Below are 17,755 nucleotides of genomic sequence, written 5' to 3'. Positions count from 1 at the left end.
CAGTTCCCTGCCATATCATATACTATCTTTTTTTAAATGAGCAACCTGCATGCTGGGATTATGATACAGAGCAGATATCTTTAAATTAATCTTGTTCTTTCCTTTTACCACAATGTGCCTCAGCAGTGCTGGACCTCACAGCTGGTGCAGAGGCTTTGCCTGTGGCCAGCAGCAGCCTTGTTCCTATTCCATGACTTTTAGGAGGTCTGTCTAATGTTCTTCCTTGCACCTGGAAAATATATTCATGCCAAAGGCAGAATTGAGGCCGTAATAATCAAAACTGTATTTCTGAGTAAACTGGCCAGGTTGCCTTCCACTTGGTTTTGTGAATACTTGTGTAAATTTTATTCAGCAGTGAAGGTTGAAAAAATAATTCACAGAGTCCCTCTAAGACTCAGTTCAGGAGTGGAGGCATTAAGCCCAAATGGCTTCTGTCCTCAGCTGTCAAAGCTTTTGACCCAGCAGGTGATGCTGGAGAGCACTGGGAGCAAGTAGGCAACCTATGTACAGCTGTGGCTGTACTGCTGTGAAACCATTGGAGGTAGATCAATATCCCTGATGCCTCTTTTTTCAGGTTCTTGGGGGATTTGACTCCTAAAACGTATATTAGGCAGACCTCTTTGCCATGAGAGGTTTTTCAGGTGATTTATTTTTTTTTCTTTTTCTTTTTTTCTTAGCTGGTGCATAATGCTTTTTTTTTTTTTTTTTTTTTTTTTTTGTAAAAGTGTTTAACTTTGACCTGACAAAGTGAAACTCACAGCCCAACCCAATTTATGCTATGACTTACAAAGATAAATGTTTCTTACTTGCTCAGCAAAGCTCTTTGAAAGCCCTTAATGATAAGTAATATGTAAGGCCAAGATGGATTTATTAATAAAATACCAGTAGCAGGGCATTCTTAGGCAAGATTCTTTACCAGTGCGTTATGGGTCTTACCTTACATACATTCAACTTGGAGAGGCTTTTTCTCAAATTCAGTGTACAAAATATTCCTAAAACCTACTTACTTTGGGGAATAATGCTTAAAATCTTACCATTTAAGGGTAAGAACTTGGATGTATAATGTCCTTAGAAAGTAAGACATAAAGAACTAAAATTCTGATTCTGTGAAGATATTCTGACCACATTACTACTCAGCTGCATCCTTTAAAAATTGAGGAATGCTTTTTGATTGTTTCTGTGGTGATGGATTTTTTTGTTTGTTTTTTTCATATGGGCAGTATAGACACAGGATGCCATAATTAACTAGTTTCAAACCATAATTACCATTCTGTTTAGTTAGTCACTATTAAAGACAGGATTATGATTTCAATGACAGTGTAAGGAAGAGAGTTTTAATTTTTTCCAGTGAATTAATTTTTCTCAAAAGGCAGCATATGGGCTTCTCTTGATAATTCACACCACAGGAAAGAAAGTAGCTTTCCAGTTCAAGCAAAAGGCTTGACATCTGCCTTACTTTGTCACAGACTAACTGGCTGTGGGTGTGCAAGTCATTTAGGCATAACAATTTAAAATTAGCTATCTATATGTGTAGTTAGGCCCTTAAATTAGCAAAGTTTCAGAGTTGCATAATGATTGATACTTCCTACTGCAGTAAGAAAAAATCCAAAGCTTTCCTGCTTAAGGAAGTAAATACAGTTTTAGATTCCAATTGCTGAAAATTTTGTTATTAAATGCTTTACTGCCCTTTTCACAAATGGAAACTGGATTCTAAAACTTCCTCTGTAGTCTGAGAATAGTTTGTGTTGCTTCAATCAGATTCTTTGATAATCAAAGTAGTAAAAAAAAGGAAGTAAAAAAGCTTTTGGTGCTTGCAGACACTGGTATCACTAACTCTCATGATTTATCACAAGCCTCACAATATCTGAAATTTTGCTTTGGGGTTCAGGTGTTGAATTATGTGATTTTTGCAGGAGTCTCAGGCTTTTCCATTTAAAACATATTTTTAGAGAAAGCTTACAAATAGAAATTACTAAGGGTAAGAGGTAAGGATAAAATAAAAAAAAAACTTTCAACCTTATTCTTTTTAAATTCACGTAACTATTAAGCAACTTCTCTAATTTGGAGAGCTTGGTTTGTGATTTTAAACACTGTTTTCCTTACATACACATTCATGAGAGGCCAGTCACTGTTCTCCTGGTAAATAAAATGAAGCAGGTTGGTCTACAAGAGGAAAACAAACTTTAGACAGATATATAATATATGTATTCTAACCATAACAACAATACCTTTCCGTGATAGTCCATGGTTATTGATCCACAGAACATCTCTTCTTTCTTCTCTGAGTCTCTCAGAAGCCTTCCTGTATTCATCAACATATTTGGAGGAGAGTTAACAACTTTATAGCAGAAGAAAAGTCTTCTGACCAGGACAGTCCTGTCTTTTGTGATAGCAAGAAAAAAATTTGCCAATACCAAAATCAGCTTGTCATTGGATATTGAAATGGCTTCAGAGTTTCTCCAACACTCTGATGGACACTAAAGCCTCAAAAGAATTAATTTTTGCTATTTTTCAACTTCAACGATTTAGGCACTGAGCCCTAAAAAAAGGAAACAGTAAATAATAACTAACAAGTGCCTTCTCTTGTGCATTATGATCAGAATAAGGAGAAAAAAAAATCTATCAAACACTTTGGTGTAAGTACTAATTTTGTAATTGCACGTTTTCTATTAGGACCTGAACCTCACTGGCATGCTTGTTGACAATGCTACAGTGGGTGAATGGAACCTCCAGGGTCTTCCAAACGATGACCTTTCAATTCAAAATGGCATCATTGTCACAAAAGCATCTAGATATCCTTTGCTGATTGATCCACAAGGTCAAGGAAAGATCTGGATTAAAAATAAGGAAAAGAATAATGGACTCCAGGTAAATCGTTAATTTTTATTTTTTTTTTTTTTTTTTTTTGTAAGCATATATGTCATTTCACATCGTTAGATAGCAATGGAAGCTATTTTTACTGTCATCATACTTTGACTGTGTGTAATTTAAATCTGATGCTTTATTATATACATTTATGCAGAAATTAAAACAAGACTGACAGACAATCTGTGACCTGTCTATATCAGAGTGAAATAGCTTGGAATGCTTTGTCATCTCCCCGAAAGACAGTTTCAAGAGCAAATTAGAATTATATGTTATGCCATATGCATTTTTATGACCAAACATTGAATTACTTGTCATAGAGAAAGAGAAACATAGAGGAAAGTAAATTACTTGCAAAATTAAGACCAGACAGGATCAGGGAGGTGGTGATGCATGACAATAACATTTTAGGGTAAGCATTTCAAGTGGAAAATAGGGGGAAAAAAAGAGAAGAATTGGGAAAAGAATGGTAGGCTAAGGTAGAATGGAAATCTCGTGATCTTTGAGGCATATTAAAGGCAAAGCCAAAATTTAGGCTGCATTGATGATTAAATGCATGTGACAAAAATATTTATTGCTTAATTTATCTACACTTTTCACTTTCTATCTAGGAGTGAATCCTATTTGGGACCTGGGTGTTCTATTTAATTCAAAACTTTCTTTTTTTTTTCCCCTTTTAATCAGTCTACCCTCTATGCTTTTTTACACCAATAAGGGTAAGATGGATTATGATAAATAATGGAGGTGGGTGAGGAGCTGACAGAGATCCCATGGGATAGGATTAAAGGGAAGTCAGGGGCAAGCAATATCATAGTGAGGGTTTGCTACAGGCCACTCAAACAGGAGGACCAAGTGAATGAAGACCTCTTTAGGCAGATAAAAGCTGCTTCACACTCACAAGCCATGGTCCTCATGGGTGATCTCAGTCACCCCAACAGCTGCTGGGGGGACAACACAGCAAAGCTCCAGCATTCCAGGAAATTCCTGGGGGCCATTAGCTAAATCCTTAATCTTCTGCATCTTGATCTAGATCTGTATCTCTTAGCAATGTTAAGAAAGACACAATTTTCAATTCCACATCAAATCCAGTTTCTGGAAAATTGAACAAGCTCAGAAAATAGTGTAGCAACATAGCTAAAAATGAGAAGTACTGACTTAGAAGAGACAAAAAGTAATATACAACATTCAAAGACCTTGGGAAAATGGATGCCTTAATAAAAAATATGATTAAAAGCTTCCCTTAAAACACGAGTTGTATTCACAGAAGAATTTAAGCATTTTGAAGTCTACTGTTTAAAAACTACTGGTTTACAGATTAGATAGATATGTAGATAAGGAAGTCAATAGATAACAATAAAGGTGATCTCCTGTTCTGTTAAGCTTAGACCAAAACTTCCATTCATTTCAGTTGAGGCTAGTGTTGGTCCCTAAAACCTAATAATTTCTGTAGATATCCCAGGATAAAGGTAATTTTTGAAAATTGCAGTAGATTTTACACTGTTTTCTGTGTGCTTGCAAATGCATCCTATATTGTGTTCAATCTTCCTAGGTTACAGCTATGAACCACAAGTTCTTCAGAAGTCATGTAGAAGAGTGCCTGTCCCTTGGCCGACCTTTGTTAATTGAAGATGTTGGAGAGGAACTTGATCCTGCTCTAGATAACATCTTGGAAAAAAATTTCATAAAATCTGGCTCAGCACAGAAAGTAAGATGAATTTGGACCATGAAATTAAAAACCAGTAAGGCAGATGCTGGGTATCTGGTAATCTGGATACTGCTTAGAGTCACACCTTTGCACCACTGAGAAAGATGAGTAGTGAACTCATAGCACTGGGGGTTTTTTGCCCTCTATGTAAAATATTTAGAAAGTGTGAATGAATATGTGAAAATAGAGTTCATCTGTTTTTCACTGGAAAAAATATTTATTTTTCTGAATTCAGCTTTTGAACATTGAGTAACATGTTTTATTTTCAGGTGAAAATTGGGGACAAGGAGGTAGATCTGATGAAGGGGTTTACCCTTTATATGACAACAAAATTGTCTAATCCTGCCTATACTCCAGAAATAAGTGCAAGAACAACTGTGATTGACTTCACTGTTACTATGAAAGGGCTGGAAGATCAGCTCCTTGGCCGTGTCATCCTCACAGAAAAACAGGTATCTAGTAGCTTGCAATGTTTGTAGAAGGGAAGGCTTATTCAACACCTGCACCATGAGTGGATATATATATATAATGTCTTGGTTAAAATAAAATTGAAAAACTAAAATTGGAATGAAAGTTTAGAGGTTTGTGCATTTGCTGAAAGAGAGTGTGGAGCTGTTTTTTTAATTGCATGGAGGGTCCTAAGCATATATTTTAAGATCTGGCCATGAAAAGAGAAGTAAGAAAATTATTCATTAAAAATGCATCACAGGCATATATATGACATACATAAAGCATCTTTATTCCTTTATATATAGCAAAGGCTCCTTGTTCAGTCAGAAACCTCTTTTATTTCTGAATTCCTTTTCAAACTTGATTTGATATACATGAGAAAATTCTTATGAACTCGGACTACTTTTGCCAGCCAGACTCTAGTATGCAAGAAGATGTGAGATTTTTAAGGAGCTCTGAACACTGACTTGACTGCTCTTACTAAAATTTCCATTTAATATGTGGAAGCAAATATACGGAAGAAGATCCTCTCTTAGGTGTTTGTCAGGAGTTTTATTTCATAAGATGAAATCTGATATATCATTCACAATAATTTAATTCCTTAATTTTTACTATTTCTTTTTGTGTGATCTAATTTAACAGACTGGTTATCCAAAAACATAGGTCTTAATTCATCATAGGTAACTGGGGACAAAAGTGGGTATTTTACTGTGACAGTCACACCAATAAATACATGAATGTTGTGGTCCAATTACACTAAAATGAAATATTTATTCTTCTCTCATTTGAATGAAATCACATCAAATTGAACATCAAATTGAATTAATTATTTATTTCAAATGGAACATTTCAGAATTGTGTCTCTGAGAAAAATTTGAAAAAAATCAAGGTTTGGATTAGTAGAGCTGCTGTTTTCAGTAACTCAGGTAGGCTTGCTCATGAGAGGAGACCCCCACCAAAAAAAAAAGGGAATTCATTCAGTCTTCTTCAGCTTCTGGAAGCATGTTCTAGCCACCATGCTTTAGTGGTGCTGTTGTGTTCTCCACCCAACACCTCTCCACTTTGCTCAAATGAGCATCTACTGAAGTAAGGACTGGAACATAAGTGGCCTTCCTTGAGTCTGACAGTCACAGGCAGAGGCTAGAAAGTTCTTATTCTGACCAAATGTCCTGCCAGTTGTTCCATTAAAAGTGGAAAAGCTACAACAGGACATACTGGAGAATAGGAACCCATTAGCAAGGTGAGAGAAATGCTAGGGATGCATAACTTTTAATCTTTACACCAGCAGAGCAAGAGAGGTGATTCTCCCCCTCTGCACTGCTCTTGTGAGACCCCCACCTTGAGACTGCATCCAGTTCTGGTGTCCCCAGCATAAGAAGGACATGGAGCTCCTGGAATGAGTCCAGAGGAGGGGCACAGGATCCAGGGGCTGGAGCACCTCCCCTATGAGGAAAGGCTGAGGGAGCTGGGACTGTTCAGCCTAAAGAAGAGAAGACTCTGGGGGGACACCACAGCTACTTTCCAATACCTGAAGGGAACCTTCAGGAAGGCTGGAGAGGGACTTTTCAGAAGAGTGTCCATAGACAGAACAGGGGAAAATGATTTTAAACTGAAGGAGAATAGGTTTAGGCTAGATCTTAGGAAGAAGTTCTTCAGTACAAGGGTGGTGAGACTCTGGAATAGATTGCCTAAAGAAGCTGTGGATGCCCCCTTCCTGGAGGTGTTCAAGACCAGGTTGGATGAAGCTTTGATCAACCTTGCTGAGGTGTCCCTGCAGGGAGGTTGGAGTAGATGATCTCTAGGGTCCTTTCCAGCCTAAGCCCTTCCATCATTCTGTGATGATTCTGTGTTTATGCAGCCTCAGCAGAAGTGGCTGGGACTATCCTGACTCTCTTACCTCAGATGGGATACAGAGGTATACATCAGGACAGAAGTGACATTGGTTTCACATGAGCTACATGTAAAACTCATCTCCTCAAACACAGATTCCCTTACTCTGCTTTTTTTTCCTTGACAAAACTGCTAGAAAATTCATATTGAATGTGAGTAACAACACCTAGGCTCCATTTTTGGTCAAAAATTTAGGCACTAAAAAATATTAATCCAGTTCTGTGTGTCACTTAAAGAGAGCTGAGGAGATAGCTGGTTAGTAAATGCAATACTTGCTCCACAGGGACATGGTTGCAGGTGATCAACATTTATTCAATTTCTTTCCTTTAGCAGATATGAATAAATCATGGTGGGCTGTCTCTTTTTTCTCAGTAAGAGGTAAATGTGGTATAGGTAGCCAGAGCAAATGGAACTCTGATAAATTCAGTTCGAAGAAGAGACAAAGCATGTGCAGAGAATCTGAAGAACAGGTTTTCTATTACAAACAAGATAATGAGTTTATGATTACTAAACTAAAGTAATAGATTAAAAGAACCAAGATAGCCTTTAAGATTGCTAGAGTGATCAATGAAGTATATCATCAAATTAGTGTTTATTCTTCTCAGCTGTAAAGGTTGCTCATTTTAACTATAAGGGGAAAAAAAATTATCAGCATCTTTTTGTACTTTGATAATGAAGTTGCTGCCATTATTTGTGCTCAGAAGATCTGTGTTTGAGTGTTCTGTAGAACTATTCCTTTTGTGTAATTCCAGTCTTGTTTTACATTAGTGGTAAACAAAGATGAGAAAGTAAGGGAAATCTGAAGCTGAATGACTGATGCTTAAGTCATTCTCCTCCTTTAGGATGCAGTTATTTGTAGCTTCCACAGAGCTGCATTCTCTGGCCTTATAATTAATATATTACAAACAGTTTTCCAAAGAAGAAGTTTGCAAGAGTAAAGAAATTTGTCACTTCTTTGAAATACACGAGAGTCATTCCTGTGCTGCACAACTTTGTTCATCTCTTTTCTCTAACCTGGCATGTTGACAGGAATGAAAATAAACTGGAGCCATAGGTGTAGGTAGACTGGTACTATTAATTACTCTTTTCTTAGAGGAAGGTTGACTTGATTGATTAAATAAGCATTGTCAGCAAGGGTGAAGTATAGATACTTTATTTCACTTGGCATTGTGTTGTCTTGTCTGTCACTGTTCTCTTGCCATTGTCTGTCTTGTAGAAATAGCATTAAAATCCTATGACATGGATAATATTTGTAATATTTCCTATTTTTTTAAGCAATAGAGGAATGTATCTGGCAAAATTACAATCATAGAAATTAGAAATGGAAAAGGTCATTCAGTCAACTTCTTTAACAATGTAAAATCTATCCATGCAGTGGAATTTTCATAGCTTTGTCTGATGTAATTTTAAGTATTTGTTGTAATGTGGCTTCTATCCCTTCTCATTGGAAACTAGCTTCGGTACTGTCTGCATCTTATTATGATGAAGTTTTTCCTGGTAATTCTGATTTGTTTTCACATTTCAGTATGCTCCACTAACCAAATAAATGCAGTATACATATAAATTACTCTAGTGTATAATATTTCTGTATTTTATAGAAAAAGCAGCAAATCCTCCAATGTACCATGCATGAAATCACACGCTTTCTGTGTCATTATAAGGAAGCTTTCTTGTAATAAATCTCAAATATTCTAAGAAAAATTTCTAAATACAGGAACTGGAGGCAGAAAGAGTCAAACTGATGGAAGAAGTGACATCTAACAAGAGGAGAATGCAGGAACTTGAAGATAATCTACTCCTCCGCCTAACCAGTACAGAGGGTTCTTTGGTTGAAGATGAGTCTCTGATAGAAGTCCTAAAAATCACTAAAACAACAGCAGAAGAGGTGAATGTTCAATGAAATGCAGTTACATTTTGTAACTGTAATTTGAAGATTATTTGTAGATAGATTTTTCCAGTTTTGTTGCCATTGAGAGCCACTATAACTGTATATATAAGGCCTCTAAACAAATAAATAGGAGAAATATTACCATTTTTTTCTCATAAAATGTTGCAAAATTAAACTATTACCTGGATACTGCTTTATATTCCAGGCATACTTTGCAGGTGTAAGTTTGAATCAAATCCCATTGTGCTTGGTGTTTGAACACATGAAGACACAATGTCAGTGTTGAAACACCAACAGTGGAAATCAAAGCTTGAGTAAGAAAAATACCATTGTGATCTTAATCAAAGCCTTTTCATTTTGCTTGTGCAGTATAAGTCTCAAGTGACGTGACTTAAAGTGAAGTGACTTAATCTTATTGGTCTTCTCCCTTAATTTTAAGGTCAGTGAAAAATTAACCATAGCAGCGGAGACGGAGGTTAAAATCAATACTGCACGTGAAGAGTATCGGCCTGTTGCTGGGCGTGGTAGCATCCTTTATTTCCTCGTTGTGGAAATGAGCTTGGTGAATGTTATGTACCAAACCTCCTTACGGCAGTTCCTTGGCATTTTTGACCTTTCAGTGGAAAGATCTCAGAAATCTCAGATCACAGCAAAAAGAGTAGTACATGTTATCGAGCATCTCACTTATGAAGTCTTCAAGTACACAGTTCGAGGGCTGTATGAAAATCACAGATTCCTGTTCACATTACTTCTAGCACTGAAGATTGACTTGCAGGCCAAGAAAATTTCACACACTGAATTTGAGACACTGATTAAAGGTAATTTCTCTGCAAATGTTCCTGTTTACATCTGCCTGTGAACTGTCAAATTTAGATTTTGCAGTGCTTGCTCTAAAAATATGTTGTGCCCAGTGGATCTGATGTTTTTAATGGGTGAAGGAAAGCATACATATCCCAAGAGGAAATCAGGAGATGAATTTTCCAAAACAAGAGGAATGTAGATTATTAATTATCAAAATAGTGCTTAGATTAAGATATGTTAACTGTTTTGCATTACCAGGAAGAAAAGAAAAGAGAAAAGTGAGGAAAAAAAGGAAAAAAAAAAAAAAGAAAGAAAAAAAAGGAAAGAAAAAAAGGAGAAGAAAAGAAAAATGTCCATTACTTTTTAAGAGACCCTGTAGTTTTCTCCTTTGTGCCTCTTTTTCAGCTTGCCACACATCACATGTCTGTGAGCTTGGTGACAATCAGGAAAATCTCTGTCTAAGGCTTGTGAGCAGGCATGTGAATGCACAAAGACTTTCTACCACATTTAATCACTAATATAAAAAAGTGTTAATCTGTTACATGCTATTGAACATTGTTGCACTGCATTATGGTTGCCACCACTGCGTGTCACTACTCAGATATAATGACAAAGAAAACCTGTAGTAAGTTTTATAAAATTTGATCAGAGTGGACCACAGTGTCTCCATGATATGGTAACTACAATCAGTCACTTGCCATCCAAGTATCTCAGTTTGCTTTGCTGGCACTGATTTAATGTTCAGCTATGACTCAGCTGTGTTGGAGGTGCAAAATGGACATGATGATGATGGAGTGATTATTGAGATAAGAGGCTGCTGAAGTTGCCTTGTCCTGGAAATGAGTGCACCATGTGCTTTTTTATTCTGTAGCCTAGGTGAAGGGAGAGCAGACTAACCACAGGTCCTTTCTCCATCCAGTCTGAAGACTTACATTTGAGTATGCTTTTAGGCAGATAAATTTTATTCCAGCTCTACAGATGGAGAAAAAGCAGCACAAAAATTACTGGGATATCAGCTTTGGGAGGCACTGACACCACTTCCCCAGCATGTCTGTGTTAAATGACTCTTCCATGCAAATTCTATGTCTCCATATCCTAGTTTACAAAGATCTGTACTTCCTGAATTATAGAAATAATTTTTTAATTATTACTTGTAATTTTTCTGTTTAACTATGGTTTTTTTCCCCTCTACAATGCTTTTTACTTTGTAGGAGGTGCCAGTTTGGATCTGAATTCTGTGGAACCAAAACCAAAAAAGTGGATCCTTGACATGACATGGCTCAATCTTGTACAGCTATCTAGCCTGTACCCTTTTAATCAGCTTCTGGTGCAAGTTGTTAATAATGAGAAGGCTTGGAAAACTTGGTTTGATAAAGAAGCTCCTGAACAAGCTGTTATTCCTGATGGATATGACAGCTTACTGGATCAATTCCATAAACTCCTCCTTGTCCGTAGCTGGCGCCCTGATCACACTGTTGCCCAAGTAAGATGCTTTTGTCCAAAGGTTGTGCCATGTGGCATCTCCTGTAGAACTGTTGATTATAAACCCCACCAAAGAAAGGATCCTTTTTGTTATCTTCATCTTTTATTTCCCTATTGTTTTTCCTCAAGTGTTAAAAAATTTTACCTCTCCTCACTAGGGCAGAATATTATGATTGAGGTATTTTTTTCTGGAACTGGTGTCTTCTCCAGGCCACTTTGCTCTTGGGCGTTTCTCTCCATATGTGCCTCAGAATGTGTGCTGGTAGTTTACATAGTTGGAAAAATATGTCAGTCAAAAAAAAAAAAGCATTTCGTACAGCAGGATAGCTTTAGAAATTCTTTTAGAAAATGCCTGTGAAAAAAGGACAATAGAGATGTAGGGAAAGTTTGACCTTTAAGTATAAAGTCTGATCTGTGTTTATTTTTTTTAGAAATAGATATTCAGTGTAACAGACTTGAATTGGATAATCACTGGACAGGAGAATTTGTTTGAAGTTCCAACAAATACGTGGAAGATCGTAACTGGGTCAGATGAAAGATCTGTCTAATCTGCTGTGCTCTAGAGGCAGTGTCAACAATACATACTCAGAGGAACTAAGACTGGGGATGGTATAGAGGAACTCTTTTGTTTGGCTGTCCACCAAGCTTCAGCAGTCTGTAATTTAGGGGAAATATCTTGACTGTCCTCAGAGCCAACGGTGAATCTATTCTGAGCAGATTTCTTTAGTTCTTTTTAAAAAAGCATTAAGCATCTTCTAGCAACAATCTGCACAGAATGGCTCTTGTCTGAGCAGAATTATTTTCTTTGTTTGAAGTTGACTCCCTGAGAATTTCACTGATTGCCTCCTGTGGACTGTACCTTCTGTTACACTAAAGTTGAAAAATGAAAGTTTAGAGAGCTGTTGCCCTCCAATGTAGCTATTGGTAAATTCCACATCTGTGATTAATTCTAAATAAAAATAATAAAATAATAGCTAAAAGAAAGGGTATATATTTCTGGTAACTTTTTTTTTCTTTTTTTTAGGCTCGACACTACATTGCAGAATCTCTTGGAGGAAAATACACAGAAGGATTTATTCTTGAAATGGAAGCAATGTGGTTAGAAAGTGACTGTCGAACACCTTTGACATGCTTTTTATCAGTGGGGTCTGACCCTACTGAAAATATAGAACGCCTTGCAAAATCAAAGGTATCCTCCTAAACTGAGTTTGCTGGAGCTGATTAAGACATTTAAAACGATCCTTTGAACTAGAAATAGTATTTCAACATTTTATAAAAGTTCATGTTATGATATATATTCATGCCAGTGTTCTCTAGATGTCAATTTTGGACAAGCAGCCTTATCATAGGATCTATAGATGCTTCTGAACTAGACCAGGTTGCTCAAAGTCTCATCCAACCTGGCCCTGAACACCTTCAGGGAGGGGGCATCCACAACATCTCTGGGTAACCTGTGCCAGTGTCTTGCCACCTTCGTACTGAAGAACTTCTTTCCAAGATCCAGTATAACCTATTCTTCTTCAGTGTAAAACCACTTCCCCTTGTCCTATTGCTGGACACACTTATGAGAAGTTCCTCTCCAAAATATGTTTACTGAGGAAATGGAAATGTTACGTTCCTGCTTTTTCCACTTGTTTAATTGGAATGAGCCCCCTGTCTTTATCCAGCAGATTATGATAGTCCATTGCTACGTGAAAGGACTTTAGCAATAAGAGCAAACAATACCTTTGGTTTACACTGTGTTGCATTCATTACAGGAGCTGATAGTAATGATGCTTAAAGGAAGAGACAGAAAAAAAAATTTAAATTATTTAAAAATCATAAATCATAACAAGATAAATTAACTTGGACACCCCACCATTCAATCAGTTCACTTGATGATCAACGTTTTTTACAGCATGACACTACTTTAAGACACTCTGTGCTTTATATTTTATGATCCACAATGTAAATGCAATTATAATTTTCCAAAGAATCATGGAATCAAAGAATGACTTGAAAGATTGCAAAAGACCTTTAAGATCATCTAGTTCCAACCCCCCTGCCATGGGCAGGGATTCCTCACTCTAATTAGGTTACTCATGGCCCTATCCAGCCTGTCCTTGGACACTTCCAGGGAGGGGGCATCCACAATTTCCCTGGGTAACCTGTTCTGGTGTTCTTCTACCCTCATAGTAAAGAATTTCCTCTGAACATCTAATCCAAATCTCACCTCTTCAGATTTTAAACTATTTCCCTTTATCCTCTTGCTACACACCCATGCAAAAAGTCCTACTCCAGCTTTCTTGCAGGCCCCCTTCAGATACTGGAAAGCCACTATAACATCACCTGGGAGCCATCTCCAGGCTGAACAACCCCAGCTTCCTCAGACTGTCTTCACAGGGCAGATGCTCCAGTCCTCTGATCGTTTTTGTGATTCTCCTCTGGACATGACCAAGGAACTTTATGTACTTTTTATGCTGGGTATTCCAGAATTGGATACAGAACTCCAGATGGGGTCTCACAAGAGCAGAGGGGGAGAATCTCCTTGGACAAGAATAAGTCATTCACAGTGGGTCTCCATAAGTTTTCCTGACTGCTAGAATACATCTTAATTTAGAGGTGTAAGCTTTTGGTATTTGCTAAGAGTTACTTGCAAAAAGTTGGGAGCATCCACAAATCTCTGTAGCTTATTAGTTAGAAAGTGTAGATGCTCAATCTCATTGAAGATCAGAATGTTAATGTTTTGCTTGTCTGACTGTGATAAAGAGTGCTTCAATTTAGGATCTAACTCTCACCTGAGTGTGTGAAATTTGGAATCTTAAGTCTGAAGTGTTTGATGTGATCCTTGTTCCCACTAATTGTGCAACCAGATAGCCAGCCAGGAGAGAGAAGAGTAGCAGTTGGATGATCAAGATTTGTAGTTTTATTGGAAGCAATGCATTGGAAGAGTGATTTTATTCCTGTCAACAAAATATTCTATTGCCTTTTCCTAAGACATGAGAGATATTTTAATATCACAGAAAATTTGAAATTAACTGGGAGAATAATTATAGACTAGAAATGGAAAAAAAAAAAATTTAGTCCCTTTTCTATTCAAAGTAAACACATTAGGTGGTTGTGATTGAATTCCTGTGTTCAAGGCCTGTGGTATGAATATAAATGTTTCACTGTTTTGTTTGTCAGTTTTGTCATGATGTTTTCATTCACCTATTTGGCTCTTCAACATATGTGTCCTGTGAGAGGGACTACCAGATAGGTACTTAGCCTGTTTCCAGGAGGAGTTAGTTTCTGAAATCAATAAAGAATAAGAGTGGCTCCTTTGAAAACAGTTCAGAGCACACAGTTGAAACTTAATTCTGACTTGCATGAGGAGCTGAGTATTTCTATGCCATCATCCATGTAAGGGGATGAGGGACTAACCTCCTAATAGAGTCACTTCCAATCATCTGAGTCACTTAGAGTCACTCTTGCAAGGAGCAGAACAAAATGCTCTCTCATCCTGTCAAATTTTAAGCAAGACCTTTGCCTCTCTGGGGAAGTGCTGGTAGATGGAAGGCATTCTGTAATTATAACTGTTAAAAGGCAGCAGGTTTTGCTAGTACCTTGCAATGGGGAGTTTTAATATGTTTTCATGCTTTCAGGAAACATATGGAGTAATAAAAAGTGAGGTTGAAATAGAACTAAAGGGATTGCCTTGTTTATTTAAACATTGTTTATGAACAAGACATCATCAGCTAAGCTCTCATAACCCCAAGTTGAACTGCAAGGTTAACTCTAAGTGTAAAGTTAATAGTAATATTCTTCATTGATCTCTTGAAGTAAAGATCTTACCACACTGCATACAGAAGCCATACAAATCTACAGAGGTCATTCAGATTCTGCAAATCAAACTAGAAACACAGATTTTGTTTTTTAAGTAAAAAGTTATAGTAACACTGTGGGACTGGAGGAGCACTTCAGTAGTTCTCTATCTTTTGAAAAAAGTAACCTAGATATTGATTGCAGTTTTCAGAAAGATATGGAAGAGGGCTTTTTTTATTATTATTTGCCAGTTTTCCCACAAATTGTACTTAGTCCCTATGTTTGTTTGGGTTTTCTCTGGTTTTTTTTTTTTCCAGAATAAGCCTTTGACTTCACATAGGTTAGATGCACCAAGGATCTGATCTTAGTATAGATGTGATTCTATGCCTCCAAAGTATCCTCTTTATAGCTGTGCTGGTTTTTGGGGTTTTTTTTCTTCCTTTTAATGACAGAAAGCTTCCAAAAGACACACTAGGCCTATTTTTCAGTGATTTCCTTTTTACAGGCATGATCTGTAGTTTTAAATGGATTGTCAGTACTAGTGGTTCCTCAAAATATGACATTAACTTTATAAATCAATTATCTGCAGTTGGAAATATTGGTATTATTGATCAGGATTTTTTTTCACTGTAAAATTTAGTTGTTCAGGAGTCCTTCTCCCAAAGAAATGGAAACAGTATCTCTGAGTATTGAGCTATATAACCTTACCTATAAACAAAGCAAACTCCATCTTAAAACTAGTCAGATTTCAGCCCCCTTTACTTTCACTTGAGGATGCAGTGAAAATTTAACTTTTTGAATTAAAATTAAGCTCATTACCTGTAGCACTCTGACTTCATTAAAACCAGATGTTTTTATTTTTGCAGAGATGGTTTCTTCTGTCAGGGAATGATGCAAAGACCCTTAAACAGAGCTGTCATGGCTACTGTAGTGACTAAAATTACAGTATTTTCATCTGGATAGTGATGTTTTAAGATGAGACAGACATACTGATATCATTCAGTATTGAGAGAAACATTCTTTACACAGATATTTTGATAAAGTTCTTTCAGAAGGATTAAAATGAGGACAATTCATAGGGAAAAATATTATTTTCTTGTCTTGATGTTTCTATAACCTTTAATGAATGTACATTTGAGAAGTAACATTGCCAAGAAGAGCAAATTATGAGCAGATCCTTTGGTATAAAGGGAATAATGTACCAGCTGAATATTTGTGCACTCTGCAGGGGTAGTCAGAGTCTTTCACTGACAGGAGCACTACCTACATCCAGATATATCTTGGAAAAGGTAAATTTTTTGCTCCTCCAGCACATACCCAACTTCACAGGCTATTTAACTTTGCTTCTTTTGGCTGCAGTTTCAGGTTTTACTGACCTGAGAGTAGGATTTAACTGCTTTCTTAACTTTGACGTTCTCTTCTTAAATCTTTTGCCAGGATGTGGAGGATCATACACAGCAGCTGTTTTTATACTGTTCAGTAATATCAGGTCAAGGCCTGTTCTCTGACCCCGAGGCCAAATGACCCACCACAGCTTGTGTCTGTATGCTTTACATTTTTCTCCTGCAAAAGTCGAGCAGTCTCATCCATGTTGCTTAGGTCAGGATGACTTCCTTCTTTTTTGTTTCACAGTAAGAGAATCCAAGTAGCAGGAAAATTTAAGATTAACCTTTGTGAATCTCAAGCCACCTGAAGATAGACCCAGATGAATAGGTCTTTATTCAGCTCATAGCTCACAGCATGAGGGAATACTCAGCTGTAGGTCTTGAATATGAAACTGTCCATGAAACTAAGTTTCTCCATCAATTCCCTTGCCCTCAATATTTATACAAAATAATATGCTCAAATGGGTTTGATAATTCTGGTTTTCCCTGGCAGGAGTCAGGCAGACAACTCAGGCCAGCTGACTACTTACTTGTAGAGAACAAATGTAGTAAGCAAGGATGGGTCTGCCTGCAACATTACATTACATTACTTTACTACAGAAAGAATTTTTTTACGGAGAGGGTGATCAGGCAATGGAATGGACTGCCCGGTGAGGTGGTGGATTCTCTGACCCTGGAGACATTTAAAAAGAGACTGGATGTGGCACTCAGTGCCATGGTCTAGCAACCGCACCGGTGGGTCAAGGGTTGGACTTGATGATCTCTGAGGTCCCTTCCAACCCAGCTAATTCTATGATTCTATGATTCTATGATACAGACCTTGTATGGTCCTCATCACAACCCAGTCAGCTGGTCGTTTTCAGGTCTTGTGAAAGCTTGTATCATCCTCTGCTTTTCTGAACAATTGGCTTTTTTCTCCTATGGCCTCTGGAGGGAAGACTCCATGAATTTCCACAGTCCTTGTGTGTGTGTTTATGGCATTTGTCTCTTCTGATCCAGGAAACTAACAGCTAGAAAGCTACCTAGAGCTCTCTGATCACCAAAATAGAACCCTATTCAGTGGCTCCACAGCTACCAGTTAACAATGAAGGATGTTTACTAAGGAATGAGAACCAATCTCTCCAGTCCTGCCTGCTTCCTTGACACTTCTTTGTTAGATGGAATGAGTATGTTCAGACAGTAAAAAGACACCAAAATTTTTAGCTTTGCTCCAACCATTAATTATGTGGAGTCTTAATATCTGTTCATCTCAAGGTAATTCATACCATAAGAAAAAGAATAGCCAGGCAGCTATAGTTCTGTGTGTATGTGTCCTCTCTTATTTGGGAAACTGGGCAAAAGGAAGGGAAAATATTTCAGTTGTCTTATCCCATTGGCTTTGTCAGACCTGCAAAAAAAGATTATGTCTAGTGGATGTAGTTTCCTCTCTGTAGACAGAAGATAGGAGCAGCTTGGAGGGGTTTGCTTTTTTATTTATTGTTTTAGTATACTCAGTCTCCATTGGTA

The 17,755-nt window shown here is 37.3% G+C and overlaps 1 protein-coding gene across 1 annotated transcript in view; it reads left to right on the top strand.

Moving 5' to 3' along the window:
• Positions 1-17,755, top strand: part of LOC139792943 (dynein axonemal heavy chain 5-like) — a 158,560-nt gene that overhangs the window by 102,201 nt on the left and 38,604 nt on the right. Inside the window, exons 63-69 of the mRNA XM_071736920.1 lie at positions 2,674-2,868; positions 4,415-4,570; positions 4,840-5,022; positions 8,625-8,795; positions 9,238-9,616; positions 10,811-11,082; positions 12,106-12,270. Coding sequence (XP_071593021.1) covers positions 2,674-2,868; positions 4,415-4,570; positions 4,840-5,022; positions 8,625-8,795; positions 9,238-9,616; positions 10,811-11,082; positions 12,106-12,270 — 1,521 coding nt within the window. The remainder of the gene's footprint in view (positions 1-2,673; positions 2,869-4,414; positions 4,571-4,839; positions 5,023-8,624; positions 8,796-9,237; positions 9,617-10,810; positions 11,083-12,105; positions 12,271-17,755) is intronic.

Source organism: Heliangelus exortis, chromosome 2, assembly GCF_036169615.1.
Source record: "Heliangelus exortis chromosome 2, bHelExo1.hap1, whole genome shotgun sequence".
In the NCBI taxonomy this organism is placed as follows: Eukaryota; Metazoa; Chordata; class Aves; order Apodiformes; family Trochilidae; genus Heliangelus; species Heliangelus exortis.
The sequence above is the reverse complement of the archived record's forward strand: the minus strand, read 5'-3'. Positions and strand labels throughout refer to the sequence as shown.